Raw genomic sequence first — 15,633 nt, 5'->3', positions numbered from 1 at the left:
AGGGGAAGGCAGAAAAGGGAAGCTTAAATTAGGGGGAGTCCTGAACTTGTTACTCAAGAATAACTTCAGCTGAGTAACTGGTTTAATTATCTGGGACTTGGCTTTGGGATAATGGCATTTGAGTGGATGGGGAGAATAACTAGGAGTTCATTTTTCATAAACACTAAAGGCATTACTGGAAGCAAATGATGCAGATTCCAATATGTGCGGGTGGGGAAGCTGAAGAACTGTTATTTTTAGGGTTGTGCAGAAAATCTAATTTGTTTACCTGATTTCTTCAGGGGGAGGAGGGGAAACCAAAAAACAAAAAACACGCTCTCTGAGCTAACCCAAAACAAGAAACAGTCTTACTTTTGCCAAAACAAAATCCCACACAAATTGTGGGAAAGAGGTAGGAATTAAATGAGCAAAATGTGATACTTAGCTTCTCTAAAAACAATAACAAATTTAGGTAGCTTTGATCTTCATGTCATTTAGAAGTGGGAAATGAAAACACTTACTAGAGAATAACATTTCTTAGTTCAAATTCAGCAGCATCTCTTTACTCTTAGTTGCAATTCAGCAAATGCAGTGAAGCAATTCCCCAAATTTGGTATGACCTTGCAGACAGCTTTCACAAGCCTGAATTTTTCACTGGACAAGTGACTCCTCTCCAAATGCCCCCTCACCCCTGCTTATCAGCAAAATTTTCCACACAAAAATTCTCCTAGCTTTAGTAACCTTGAGACTCAAGGTGGAAAGGGATACTCCGATAGCGGGGCCGAGGGGCTCACCCCGCGCGGTTCGCAGGGCCGGAGACCTGCGGCCTGTTTCCGAGGGGGCTGCTGAGGGCGGGAGCCCGCGGGCCGAAATCTCCCTGCGGGCCCCTCGTCCGCGGCGCCTCATGCCCGGCTGCGGCACCGACCTTCACCTGACACCCGAGCCGCGGCAGGCAGGGAGAGAGGGAGGGAGGCAGGACGGGCGGCGCCCGCCCGCCGCTATAAAGCCCGTGGCTGGGGCGCGGGTGACCCGCCCCGCAGGGACCGGGCCGGGCCGGGCCGGGCCGGGCCGGTGGCCGCCGCCGCGGGGCTGGGGGCACCGCACCGCACCGCGCCGCGCCGCGCCCCGCCGGGGGGCCGTAGTCAGCCAAACGTGTGGGCACAGCGGGGGTTGTAAAGGTAAGCTGAAATAACGTGAGGAAAACACCACCACTGCCAGAAATCTGTCAAAAAGGATGTTTAAAAAAGATAATATTTTGTTTATGTCAGGTTGATTATGCATTTTGTTATCATTATTATTTCAGCCTTCATCAAATTCATGTGTGGGTTTTTTGCCTCTTTTTTTTTTTTAAACCTGTATATGTGATACATCAAGAAGAAAAGCCTGGGGAAAATTGGTCCATCAGTCATTTACTGCCTCTAAATCTTGCTTAGTTGGTGTATGGCATAATGCGTATGTGCATCTTCAGTCTTTATCATTATAATCATGATCGTGTTACGACTGTTCAATAAGTTTTAATCAAACACAAGATAATGAGGGAAATCCTCTATTCTGTCATAGATCATCCACAGTAGTTTCTATATGAATGATCTGGGGATTTAGCATAAAAGACTGCTCAAACAGGCTACTGAGTTAGGTTTCATTCTAATAGTTTGCACCGTTCTTAATATCTCATTAAAAGTAGTTCTTTATCACGCTGTTACATATTTTTTTTAGTCGTATTTAAGTAGGACAACGTTGAGACCAAAATGTAATGAGTCGTGGAAAAACCCACAAATAGTTTAATGTGAACTCTTTAAATATCAACTATTTCTAAATGTTTTGTTGCTTTTTTAATGCAGGTTTTGATTAACGTGACTTTATCTCGTAAGCATACAACAAAGAAGAACAATGAAGGACTGTTTTGTAAATTCCACAGAAAGGGACCTCTCCGATGCTGGTAAGCCACAGGCATGAAAGCTGTGTGCGCGTTTGGGGAATATATTCCACAGCTCCAAACCTAAAGGTGCATTATAAGTCTTTCCTGATTGCCACAGTGGTTTTATAGGAGACAATACAATGAGTTTCCAGTGAACTAAAGCCACCACCTAGAAAACATTTATGCATGAATCTTTCCACCAAGTTCAACAAAATTCATTTACATGGGTAAAACTATTTAGGTGCGTCCTAGCCTAGGCATGAAAATGCTCCTAAGATAAGCTCAGTAAGGTGGAAGCACATTATTGCCTTCAAATGGTTGTCTAAACCAGTCTTTATGGACTGGCTGACATTAAAAACAGTATGCGGAAAATTGTATTCATAGTGAGTCAGCAGTTAAGGTAAATGGAAATTGGGGGTGGCTGGTGTGTGGAGCCCCAGCGATTCACAGCTGGCTCCCTACTGTGGTTGCTCATCGGTTTCTTTATCCATTTATTACATCTCATTTTATGCATTTAGAATCATAAGCTTTCTGGGGTAGGATTCCTCTTTTGTGTAGATTTCTAAAGCCCCTAGCACAAAGGAAGTGGGATGTGTGGCAACTACTAAAATACAAAGAAATAATGAAGATGGTTATTACAGGCAAAGACATGATTCTTCAGTTAACTCGCATCTATTCTGTGTTACCTACAGCAATTATAACCTTCACTATAAGCAATTCCACTAATTTCAGTAGGGCTTCTCCTTGTTTGCATTCAGTTGTGTAGGTGTTTGCAGAATTAATTAATTCTTGCTTTTAGTCTTTGATAGCCTTTCTGTATAAATATATTTTAATTGTAAAAATGAAGTTTGTTTCCATCTCAGAAATGGGGCTGGAATCTTTTTTCTGGAGTAGAGGAGATGAACTGAGGAGAAAGGAAGTTTCAAGAAAAATTCACCAGGCTGTTCCAAAAACATGAGAAAAATTAGTCTTTAAGCTTTAAATGCAAAAAAATCAGCAGGGAAGGTTGCAAGAAAGTGGTACAAAAGATGGGTTATTATGTTAAAAGAAAAAAATTCTGCTTTTTTTTTCACAGAATCTGCAAGCAAGGGATATGACAACCCTTCTTTCCAACATGATGAAAATCTTGAACAAAGTGACCATTTAAAGCTCAAGAAAAAAAAGTAGGTATTCTCTGAACTTAACACATTGGCTGCTGGTAGACTGGGTGTAGGGGGTCAGGGGACAGAGTTTAATATGGCTTCACTAGAAAAAAAATCATCTTAATTAGTCTTTTGTATTTCCCTCTAGGAAGGAAAATGAGAAGCCAGAGAAACGGGTGGTTGGCATTTTTGAATTGGTTAGTGTCCAGTTTGATGGTCTGCTTTATATTTTCTTTATTTGTCATTGTGAGTTGTTTATGAATTGCAATTAGTAGGCAATCAAAAACCAGAGAAGAAGCCTGAGACCTATTGATGCTAGACCTCCTTAAAATTTGGCCTGTTAGGTCAGATTCCTCCCGCAGTGTATTGGTAGCGCTGACAGCAGTTCAACCTTAGTGCTGTTGGAGGATGAAGCTCACCCCTGCTGAGGCTGATCTAGGACATATATACTGCACAGGCCCTCGCCTTGTCTCTATTTATAAAGGATTTATCCTGTGTTTGACATCTGAGGGATCTGCTCTCTGAGAGAACCAGTGGTACGGTTTTGTGTCAGTTTTCCATACAACAGCTATTCCCAAATAACTCTTACACGTGGACTTGCTTATTCTGGAACAAGAGAAATTTTATTCTTCTCTGGTTTATTCCATGTCCATTTACACTTTGGAAGAGGGTTAGGACAGTCAGGAATAAAATGTTCTGATTTCAGATTAACCACATCCTGGAATAGCTATGGCAGTTTAAATTCACATCCTTCTTTAAACCAAACAAACGTTCAAGGGTAGACAAGCCTTAAGATACAATCTCTGCTGCATTTCTACTGGTAGATATAACCCAGGTGCTGGTCAATAACTCACTCTTGTTTACATTTCAAAGGCATTATCTTCGTAAATGCGTAACTTACTGGAACACAAAATGCAATATATTGTACAGAGAAGATCATCACTTGGAAATATGTAGGACATACACTTTGTTTTTTTTCCTGCTGAGTTGGGGAAGAACCATGTGTCCTGCCAATATTCCCTTAGCAGCTTTACTGAGTACTGATTTAAAGCTGTATGGGGCCTACTACAAAATTCCTATGTTCTGGGTTTACCTTCAGTTGGAGTGTTGTTGCTACTTAGAATATGTAGGTAGAAACAAAGCATGTTCTGTAAGTCTGCTGTACTGTAACAAATACGTGAACTGTCAGGCATAACTTCTTTCTTTTTTTTTCCTTTTTTTTTTTTTTTTAATGCTTGCATAGTTTCGCTATGCTGATTGGGTGGATGTCCTTTTGATGGTAGTTGGTTTGATCGCAGCTGTTGCAAATGGTACTGGATTGCCACTTATGATCGTTGTCTTTGGAGAGATGACAAACAGCTTTGTGCTAAGCGGCGTGAAATCAAATGTGTCAGAAGGTAAAAAGTCAAAATTAGACTTCTCTACGTACCAGTTATGTTTTGCTACAGGGGCTAAGATTTTTTTCTCCCCAGACTATGCAGTGGTGCACATCTAAACAGGTATATAATGAGCAAATATAGCCCTCAGTGTAAGAAAGACACAAACCTGTTGGAGCGGGTCCAGAAGAGGGCCACGAAGATGATCGGGGGATGGAACACCTCTCCTGTGAAGAAAGGCTGAGAGAGTTGGGGTTGTTCAGCCTAGAGAAGACAAGGCTCCGGGGAGACCTTATTGCAGCCTATCAGTACTTAAAGGGGGCTTATAAAAAAGATGGCAGCAAATTTTTTAGCAGGGCCTGTTGCAACAGGACAAGGGGGAATGGCTTTAAACTAAAGGGGGGTAGATTTAGACTAGATATAAGGAAGACATTTTTTACACTGAGGGTGGTGAAACACTGGCACAGGTTGCCCAGAGAGGTGGTGGATGCCCCATCCCTGGAAACATTCAAGGCCAGGTTGGAGGGGGCTCTGAGCAGCCTGATCTAGTTGAAGATGTCCCTGCCCACGGCAGGGGGGTTGGACTAGATGACCTTTAGAGGTCCCTTCCAACCCAAACTATTCTATGATTCTATGAAAATTCATCCTGCTACAAATGACCCAATCATTTTAATCGATCTTTAAAGGCCAGGCCAGGACAAAAGCAGTGCATTGGATGTGCTCTTTATGAATTAACTTCAACTTTGGCAAGATAGTAAGGAGCATTACCACCTTCTGTATCATCAGTTATCAGGCACTAATTGCTAGAAGGTCCTTAAAAATAAATGTGTATTTGCCAAATGATTTTCTATTTTTCAAAACCCCACTTGCAAACTACAAAACATTCCCAAACTGATGACCCTGGATTGCCATGATTTATCTTCTACATATAATACTTTCACAAATATTACTACTTTTTTTTTTCCCCCCACAGATACTTCAGTAAATAGTTCCAGCTGTCCATCAGTGCCAGGCATAAATATAGAAGGTGAAATGACAAAGTAAGAGTCTTTGTAGTTATTCTGTTAACAGAGTTTTGGGGGATTTTCTTTTACTGTGTTACCCCTTGGAGCAGAAGCCAAATGTTTGTCTTCTCAAAAAGGCTTCTCAATAATGTATCACAGGCTTCAGTATTTACTTTGATGGGGTAAATGAAGACTAATTGTTGCTTTGTGTGTCTGACTTCTCTCACAAGATACAGTGGGGTCATATGGCCTTTTGTTCCCTTATCACAGGTTTGCTTACTACTACATAGGAATTGGCTGTGCTGTGTTGATCCTGAGCACCATCCAAGTATGGACGTTTTTGATTGCTGCTGTGAGGCAGACAGCAAGGATCCGGCAGAAGTTCTTTTTTGCAGTGCTCCATCAGGAGATGGCTTGGTTTGATACTACCCAGATAGGAATGCTGAACACCAGACTGACAGAGTGAGGGCTCTGTTCATTTTTTACCCCCCTAAGTATGACATTTAGAAGAAAACTGCCATTTATCTTCTATGGAATAGCCTATAGAGAGTTAAAAAAAAAAAAAATCCAAAAAACCCCCAAACCCAAACCTAAAGTGGGAAATATTACAGCTCTGAGGGAGAAGTTCATTATGCTTTTCAGCTTCGTTTGGGCAGTTTCTATAATATATGCATTGGAAGGGTTTTTGCTGTGAAATGCCTGACATTGGCTTTCTAACGTCCATGAAGTACGTGGCAGACAGTACTAGATAAACAGCTCTGCTGTCTACAGCTAGTTTACAAACACTGAAAGCTCTGATGCTTTATTGAATGGAAACGAGCTTGCATTTACATCCAGCCACATCTCAGGCTGGACTCCGTCCAGTCAGTTAAAGTCTTTGGAGCTTTTTCCATAGACTTAAATAGATTTGGGGATGAGGACTGTATGCCCCAAGATGCAATGGGACTATATGCATGAACACAGATTATTATTTTTTTTTTTCTGGATCTTAAGGTAGCTTTGGACAGAGCTGTGTCCTGAAAGGTGTAAGAGAAGCTTAAATGAAACCACTCTCAGTTCTAATATCTGTATGTGCTGGGAAGAGGAAATGGGGAAGGAAATTTGTATGAAAAACAGAGGTTCTTCCAAATAATGGTTGTTCTGATAGAATGGAGATAACCCTTGATCTGAATCTGTAGCCAAAATTAAGAACATAAAATGCATCAGAGCGCTGAGCAGAAGGAATCATTTGGCGATGGTCACGGGAGGTGAGGAGGAGGCTGTTTGGCTGTTTACTTGTATTGCTCCGTTTGGATGCTGGATAAGGAAACTAGGTCATTTGTGACCTAGTGACAGGGCATAGAAACAACAGAGAATGATGGAAAATACAGATAATGAGTCCTAAAAAATAGGAGGTTTCTGCTGTGTTTTGGCCACACAAGAGACTAATGGTACTGTTCAGTAGCTGTGGTTAGAAATTTCACTGTGCCAGTTAGGAAATGGCAAAGCTTCTGACATTAGGCCACACAGCATGAAATGGAGGGGGAAGGAGTTAGAATGAAAGGCATTCAAAGCTAACAAATCTTCTTTTATTATTATTATTGTTTAAAGTGACATCAACACCATCCACGAAGGCATCGGAGACAAGATCTGCATATTTGTACAGTTTTTTGCCACATTTCTGGCAGGGATTATTATAGGATTCATCCACGGGTGGAAGCTGACACTGGTGATTTTGTCAGTCAGCCCTCTGCTTGCTGCATCAGCAGCAGTTTGGTCAACTGTAAGTGTGTGGGGATTAAAAAACAAAGCAAACCAGGAAAACATTACAACTCATGCACAGGAAAGGGGGAGAGAGTGGGAGAAACCTAGTGTGGTTTCTAAGTTGGGAGGTTGGCCCCATGCTTACTTTATGATTTCCGCTCCTCCTGTAGCTTTTCTCTGGGCTCCCAAGCACGTACTTGTAAGTCATATTCGTTCTGTCCACATACTCGGTTCTCGTGCCATGTGGCAGGAGGGTCATTGGCATCAGAGCATCTTCCTCGCACAGCAGTTTCCTCATGCAGAGCACTGGGGAAGCCCAGGCACGCGCTTGTGACCCTCACTCTTCCCTCTTAACACAAATGCCTTTCAAGCTCTTTCCATCTGCACGTGTACAATACCATATCTCTTGCAAATAATTTACTAAGTTTCATGCTGTGTACAGAGTAGACCCTAGGATATATATACAGCTGCTGCAGACTGGAGTGATATAAATTAGTGAAATGTCTGGAGAGGTTTCCCTTTCAGATAGGAAAATATTTTCCCCTTGTGATCCGTTGTAGCCACGTGAATGGGTACGGCTTGTATTTCTGAGTGGTTACTTATATATAATACTGGGGTTTTTTTCTACTTGAAGCATTTCAAATAAGCTAGAAAGAACATTAGAAGCTGTAATGCAACTACCTTGCTTACTTCAATGTCTGCTTGTGCTCTAGTTTCTGAACACCACAGACACCTCCCAGAGCAGCTACGGCACACCTCTCTGACCCCACACACATCATAGTGTAGCTCATAGGCTGTCCTCAGCTTGGGAGGAAAGTGGATCAGACATGAAGCTCATCTGATGCTCGTGTAGTCTTTCACTTTAATGAGGACACAATGAGAGAGTGAGCTGAATTTTGGGGAAATTCAGGGCACAGAGAGGCATTGACCCCCTCTTTCCTAAAACCTCGTCTTGTGCCTTGAACATTGGTCATTCTTATTCACTCATACAGTGTGAATACCCTTTCAGTAGACTGCAATAACATCTGTTTTTCAACTTTCCAGCTCCTGGCATCCCTTACTGCTAAAGAGCTGTCTGCTTATGCCAAAGCAGGAGCTGTGGCAGAAGAAATTTTGACAGCCATCAGGACTGTTGTGGCTTTCAATGGACAGCAGAAGGCATTAGCAAAGTAAGTTTTTTAAATAATAATTATATTTAAAATATGGAAAAGGAGTTTGGCTGTGGGTTGGGTTTGTGGTTTGGTTGGGTTTTTTTGGATGGGCAGGGGAATGAGATTCTCCTTAGTGTCATTTTATCTTTCTGTAAGTGGACAGCTCACCTGAAAATAAAGATGTGTAAATAGACCTAGTCAGTGAATACTGGCTACTTGGTGTTATCACTGCAAATTTCTTCCCTGATTGAGATCTGGAGTTGAATTTAAAGTGAAAGTGGTGGGAAGGTTATCTTTACCTAGTAGGCAAATGCAGCAAAGCATGTGATTAATTGCTTAACTTCTAGAACATGTGCACTGCTGTTCTGATCTTTGGTTAATGAGCTTATATTTAAGCTTCACTGGATAACAGCCTTAAGTAAAATCGCATCACTGGCTTTTATTACTTTAATGATTTGCAAATAACACTTGTAGTTGACCTAATCCAGTGTTGGCCCTAGTCACATGTAAAAAGTGAGGTGGATATGACTGACCACAAATTTATTCACATAGATATCAGATAACTCAACAAATATAAACAATAACATTCAGTATACAAATACAGGGCAGCACCAATAAAATGCAGTTGGGAAAGGCAGACCAGAAGACCTGATCCAGACGATCCATGAATCTCTTCTATCTTTTTCAACTCTCATGTTTGCCCTGGTCTTGTGCGAAATTTCTAAGGTGATGTTAGCCCTAGCTTGGGGTCCTACAGCCTGCTCCTGCATTTGTCCGCTTCCAAGGGCTGAGCTCTGACTATCTTATAGAACTGTATTCTGCTTACTGGGATTTGTACTTAAGTTGCAACAATATTAAGAACCTTTCTGCTTACATAGTAAAGGCAAAAAAGCCCTACGATGGCCTAGATCTGTTGTCCCCCTCCTCCCCATCTTCTTGGTCCCTGCAAATACCAGCGTCTGAAAATCCAATGGTAGGAGCTGCTTCAAACTACTTTTTCTTCTTTTTTTTTTTTTTGAGGTCTAGAGACAAAATAACTGATATCCAGGTAACTCCATGCCAGTAAGGCCTTTCCTTTCCTCCATGGTTGACCAGTCAGCCTCTTCCACAGCTCCATCTGCATTTAATGTAAAAAAAACCATGGAACTGATTGCTGTCCTAGAAACACCTTCTACTAGGGACAGACAAACTCCTACTAGGGACTGACTAGGGCATTTTGCAAACCATGGATTGTGACTGCTACACAGCTCCTGAACAATGGCCTCAGAGTTAGGAAAAGCAACCTTTCACTGCACAGTGCCTCCACTGACCGCAAATGTTTATGCTTGCAAGGGACCTTCAGTCATCCTCTGTTCCTGGCAGTGGCTTGGCTCTTCCTCTGTAGTCAAGTGGTCACGTGTACTTGTTACACTGCTTAAATCCAGTTCTCATCTCCCTGGAGGACTTATAATGCTGCTGACTCGAAGGTAGGGCTTGGTTTTAAGAACACAACCAAGCCAAAACATTCAAACGTATTTGAGTAACAAATACAGCATCGGTAGCATGTGAGCAATTTACATGAACAAAATTAATGCACGTTGTTCTAAGATTCCTTCCCAGCTGACTGAATTTCATGTTTTCTTACTATGGGGATGTTTTGTACAGAAAATATGTATTAGGAAAAAAGTGCAAGCTGCTGAGCATGTCACTGACAAGTAAAAAGATACAGTATTCCGAGGCTATACTTTCCATAATGAACTTAAGTAAGTGAAAGCTATTAGCTGGAAATGATAGATTAATGAAGATGAACTATCCTTAGAAGAAATAATTCTCGCATTGAACTTGTCAGTCTTTATACTGGTCTTCCGTGTCCACTTGTTTGCTATGTTGCCATATTAATCAGTAAACTAACCTAGGGGAAAGATTCCTGACCTCCCAGAATGGCCAGTAAGAGAACAGCTCTGGCGTCAGAGGGAGCTCTGGCTTCTATTTGTTTACCTGCCTTCATCCATAGTGCCTGGGGGCGTTTTGTTTGTTTGTTTTGCCTTTTTTAAATGTGGAAGATTAAACTTTACCTTTGATAGGTAATGTTGATAAAACTTTTTCAAGGCTTCCTTTCAGGACTAATGCAAACAAATGGCTCAAGAGTGGTATCCTGTCTTCTGTCATGATAATGATGTCACGCTACTCAATTGTTTTCTAAATATGTCTTCCTTAGAGGTATGACAATGTTGTCAGCATATGTCAGAGCAGATTTATTCAAAGGAATTATATCCCTACTAGTCCTCTGTCAAACAAAATCTGTGTTCTCTTTGTGAGACTTTAATTGCTTTTATGGCAGAAATCCTTTAAATTAAAAAAAAGGGTGCTGGGAAATATCAATCAGAATGGCATGTGGTACCTGTCAAATTAATGGTTTCCTTATCCACGTTCAGATATGATGCTAACTTAGAGATGGCTAGAAGTGTTGGAGTGAAAAAATCCATTACCACCAACACATCTCTCGGTGTTTCACAATTTCTTATCTTTGGATCCTATGCACTTGCATTTTGGTATGGAACCAAGCTCACCACTGAGGAAGAAAATTATGACATCGGCCGTGTGTTAATTGTAAGTACAGCAATGCAGCTTGAAAAATGCTCTGTAACTTCAAGAAAATAGTTATGTAAGTGGTGTATATAATTATCTCTGTTTTCTGCCAAGTGCTTGCTAAATTAGCTGTTAGAGACTCACTTGGTAGAAAAGAACTGAAAGGAAGGCATTCATCTTACCTAGCTTTTGATATAACAAGTTTGAATGGGGCATCTTGAATTCCCACTCTAATCCATGTAGAGGCAAAAGTATCTGCGCTTTTCTCACTTGTCTTGGACCCTGTTGTAGGGCAGGATGAACAACCTACAGCTGGTGATTAGGGAGCAAAAACAAGTAACCTGGACTGCCAACAAAATTCTAGCTAGACACTAGGATTAAATGAATCCCACTGGTGTGCTGAATGTGTACTGGGAAGTCCTCAACATCTCATTTAGCCACAATGTCTTCTGTGCATTTTGTTGTTGTTTACTTGCAAGCGTTTACTGTACGTTACCAATATGTCTAAGTTGTTATTGGTTTGAGGATATTTAGCTATCTTCTTGCCGTCAAAAGTTTGGCTACGTACTTAACTTTCACACTCAGGTGACTTCTGATGAGTTCTCCTCAGTATGATTCCTCACAGCATGTCAAGTTAATTGTGTGTTGGTCCCACAGGTGGGATTTCAGTTAAGAAAATCTGGACTGAATTTTGCAAGCCTCTTAACTTTGGGAACATCTGGAAAGCAACAGAGAAAAATATTTGTTCTATTTGTACATGATAGAAAATGCAAGAACATCAAAAAGAAAAGTCATTCATGCCACAAAAGCATTTATCAGTAGTTACCATTAACCCCAGGAAAATGGGAGTGGACAGCAGCAACTGTGAAATGCACCTTTCACTTTTGTATTTAATTTTCCTGGAAAGGGTGCACTAGAAAGACTTGGGCATTTAACAGCCAGGCACTGGTGACTCTGTAATCACTGTTAACTGTGATTCCCTCTGTCCCCCGCAGGTGTTCTTCTCTGTGCTCATCGGAGCCTTCTCTTTGGGCCAGGCAGCTCCCAACCTGGAGAGCATGGCTAATGCACGTGGGGCTGCCTATGAAGTATATCGGATTATCAATAAGGTAAGTATCTAAGTAAGTAAAAAAGAAGCCTTTCAACCACGCTTAATTTTTTCCCTTTTTTTTTTCCCTCGAGAGACTTAACAAAAACACTCAACAGCCCCTAAACCATAAACTCTATAGATGTCTACCACTGAAACCCATAATATTTCCATTCATATCAAGAAAACTGCCTCTTTGTTTGTTACAATGAATGTTGGGAAACCTGGCATGTGTATCTGAGATTTATGGATGAGGTCTTTCTCTAATATTAGACTTGCAACTCCAGAGGTAAAGTAGTAAGGCACTATACTATTTTTTTAAAAATGCATGTATGCACAATTTCAGCTGAGCTGGGTTTTTTTTGGGGGGGGGAGTTGGTGACGAGGGGATTAATAGTGCTATTGAAAGCTATAATAATATAAAGCTGCAGTGCTGATGTTGCTATGAAAAAGGGCTTCCACATTGTTATTATCTTGGTCTTGCTGTATTATGCAGCAATTGGATATCTGTGTATATAAAATATTTTAAACAAGTAGGACTAGAAAGTTCATGCAGAAACGGCTACTTGATGTGAATATAAAATCCTCCTATATGGATTACCGAGGGCCATGTTTTGGCTGCAAGGTAGTAGTGTTAAGTTCTGCAATTACAGATTTTCTGCTGTGGGTTTTGTTGCATTTGAAAATGTACTATGTTTGTCAAAGTAGAATTCACAGTTCGATGTTCCCCTGCATTCAGCATCCTGTGAGTAAAATGCAGCAGCTCTGCAATGGTGTACTGCGGTGTAAATCAGCAGCTGACAAAGTAAAGGAGAGAACAATGTATCCAGATGAAATAACAGTTCCAAAAGTGTAATAACCAGCAATATCTTTTAAAAACCTCTTTCCAGAAACGGCTCATAGATAGCAGTTCCAAGGAAGGCTACAAACCAGACAAACTCATAGGAGAAATTGAATTCAGAAACATTCATTTCAGTTACCCATCCAGACCTGATGTTAAAGTAAGTGTTCATTTTAGATTAATCTACTGTACTGAAATTCTGCAGCCTATGTCCATATTATTTGCCTAATCTTGTTGTTGTTCTTGAATGCAAAATGCATTCCTGCCTTGGAGATGGGACATTATTCTTTCCCCCGATAGTGCACAAAGACAAAGCCTTAGATCTCCTGCCACTGGCTACCTGCTCATCATTCTCCTCTGCTGGACAAAGCTAAGAAGAACATGTGTTGCTCCTAGTCTGAATTTCTGTGAACAAGAGCTCTGATAAACCAAATAAGATTTTTCAAGATCTGTCATTAAAACTTCCAGACTTTACACAGTTAAACTAGGAAGTTGCTCTTCCCAGTCCCTTGGTTGTTCTGAGTTGCTGTGATATCCCATGTGAAAAATGACCTGCGAGATAGGCTTTACAACAATATGCCATCAAATGGATTGAAACGTATCATCCTAAACATACATTTGGAAGTCAAATGTTGTTTTGGGCAGATGTTAAAATTGCTGTTCAATAAACTGATGTCCCTGTTCTTTGCCAGTTAACTTCCCGTAGTGCCCTTATTGTGCAGTGCTATGTGCGTCATGTCATGGTGATTACTTTTGTGGTGATACAGTTGGTTTGACCTCTCTACCATATTCAACAGTTTATAATCTTTTGAAGACCTTGATAAAGGTGAAAGGAAAAGGGATTTGCTGCTGTTGTTACTTGATGAAGAAAAAGGTAGAAATAGAGATTTCAAATGTCAACAATTAAAAGCTGGGCATGCCAATTAAGTGGTGAGAATGGGAGAGTTCATATCACTGTGGCTATTTCTTCAGATGGCTCTTCCCACCTCAGTCATCTGAGGTCTGTCCCATCATGCATCAAACCTGTTTCCAGGACACTGGGGCTGCTGAAGGACAGACCCAGAGCTAGGCTTTCTGCCTAACTGAAGTCAGTGCAATGCATCTTCTTTCACCCTTGGCTCAGAAATCAGAAGTGACAGAGCAGGCTCTTCATCCTTCCTAAAAATGCTATTCAGGCCAATGAGCTATGTTATGGGTCTGCACGCCAAATGGGAGGGAAGTAAGAAATATTTTGTCATCCTTCCCAAATCTACTGAGTCAGCAGCTCTCCCTACTAAGAGTATCAATGTTATTTAATAGAGCCAAAAGGAATCAGCAAAGATGCGTAGAAGTTATCCACAATCTCTCAAGCAGTTGATGCAACACAGTGTAATCTCCCCTGTCCAGGCTAAACCAAATCAAAGAGATCTAAGGAGTCTAGTTATTGTCAGTTTTAATCTTGACAACACCTTGCCTGATAAAAGAGAGTTAGAAATAGCCCATTAGGTGGTTGTGACTATTTGCATCTGGAGAAATTATGGTATCCAGAATATAGTTCTTACTTGATAATGCAGGCACCAGGATATCAGCTTCTTGGAGATACAAACGCTGCTGGATGTAACACAGGGAGAGGAGAGCAATATTGCAACTATTTTAATCTCTCATTGCAAAAACATGTGTAGGCAAAATTATAAATCAGCCTGGTATAAACAAGAGGAGTTCCCATAGCAGCCAAATATTTTGGCAACTACACAACATTACTCGTATATGACATGGACATCTTTTGAGGTAAAATGTTCCTAAATGTGAAAATGGCAAAAAAGATATATCATTAATTTGTAACTACTCTCCAGGTTGCTGAGGCTGTTAACAATAAGGATTGGGATTTATTAAGGGTTTTCCAGCAGTTACCTTGTCAAAACAGCCATTTATATTCTAAAAGTAGAAGAAAGCAGGCTTGTTTCTTAGCAGTAAACTTTAGCACCTTAGAAGTATTTTTCTGTGAGATTCATAATTAAGTGTTATGCCATTGTCTAAGCACTGGAAAATGGAGGACAGCAGGAGAACGTAAGACCCCAAGCCTGCTACCAGATCACACAAATTGGAGAAAATGAGCTATCAAGTTGAGAGTACTGTGACTGTGTCTATATTAGTTGATTTGAGTGTGCTGGGGAATTTTCCCAGGCACTGGAATGCAATGGTCTATGCAAGGGAACTCTTAAAATGTTTCTTGGCATGAACTTGGCCTGTTCCAATTATCAATCTTCTCAATTCCCAGGCTTGGTTTGGTAGCCAGAAGGATCCAGGGACCATTCCCAAAAGGCAGGTTGCATGTAGCCATCCTGCTTCGAAGGCTAATATACTTCACAAGCATACATGCAGGCTCTTTCATATCAGTGCCCCAGAATATTCCCAGGTACAATTAATTTACTAATATTGCCATACCTTCAGACTGCGCCCCTTACTACTGCCTTGATTATTGCTACAGTTACCTTAACAGATGGTTCTCTAATCAAACTTGTCAAACTAAGATATAATTATTTTTTTTTTCCCCCAGATCCTCAAGGGTCTAAACTTGAAAGTTCAAACCGGGAAGACCATTGCTTTAGTTGGTGCCAGTGGCTGTGGAAAAAGCACTACTGTTCAGTTGCTGCAGAGATTCTATGATCCTGTCCAGGGAGAAGTGAGTGCCTGCAACTGAACTGTAAAAACTGAGAGCTATTAGGATAAGCATGAGTTTCCCATGTTGACAGAACCTTCTTCTTTTTTTTTTTTTTAATTGAATTTGAGCATATCTCTGCATAGTTCAGTATTTCCACAATTTAAATTGCAATGAACTCTCTTC

General features: G+C 40.9%; 1 protein-coding gene across 7 annotated transcripts in view; it reads left to right on the top strand.

The window, feature by feature from the left end:
- The first annotated feature begins 1,111 nt into the window (after positions 1 to 1,111).
- ABCB5 (ATP binding cassette subfamily B member 5) overlaps positions 1,112 to 15,633 on the top strand; it is a 38,418-nt gene continuing 23,896 nt past the window's right edge. For 4 of the 7 annotated variants that reach the window (XM_076331363.1, XM_076331358.1, XM_076331360.1 and 1 more), the window contains exons 1-14: positions 1,112 to 1,157; positions 1,821 to 1,918; positions 2,973 to 3,060; positions 3,188 to 3,236; positions 4,283 to 4,436; positions 5,389 to 5,455; positions 5,690 to 5,881; positions 7,010 to 7,181; positions 8,207 to 8,331; positions 10,728 to 10,902; positions 11,877 to 11,990; positions 12,859 to 12,969; positions 15,067 to 15,204; positions 15,346 to 15,471. In XM_076331363.1, the coding sequence (XP_076187478.1) occupies positions 1,870 to 1,918; positions 2,973 to 3,060; positions 3,188 to 3,236; positions 4,283 to 4,436; positions 5,389 to 5,455; positions 5,690 to 5,881; positions 7,010 to 7,181; positions 8,207 to 8,331; positions 10,728 to 10,902; positions 11,877 to 11,990; positions 12,859 to 12,969; positions 15,067 to 15,204; positions 15,346 to 15,471 (1,560 nt within the window). In that variant the 5' untranslated portion in view covers positions 1,112 to 1,157; positions 1,821 to 1,869. Of the gene's footprint in view, positions 1,158 to 1,820; positions 1,919 to 2,972; positions 3,061 to 3,187; positions 3,237 to 4,282; positions 4,437 to 5,388; positions 5,456 to 5,689; positions 5,882 to 7,009; positions 7,182 to 8,206; positions 8,332 to 10,727; positions 10,903 to 11,876; positions 11,991 to 12,858; positions 12,970 to 15,066; positions 15,205 to 15,345; positions 15,472 to 15,633 lie in introns of those variants that run through there. The other 3 variants (XM_076331362.1, XM_076331359.1, XM_076331361.1) reach the window with 2 other exon arrangements.

Source organism: Aptenodytes patagonicus, chromosome 2 (assembly GCF_965638725.1).
Source record: "Aptenodytes patagonicus chromosome 2, bAptPat1.pri.cur, whole genome shotgun sequence".
In the NCBI taxonomy this organism is placed as follows: domain Eukaryota; kingdom Metazoa; phylum Chordata; class Aves; order Sphenisciformes; family Spheniscidae; genus Aptenodytes; species Aptenodytes patagonicus.
The sequence above is the reverse complement of the archived record's forward strand: the minus strand, read 5'-3'. Positions and strand labels throughout refer to the sequence as shown.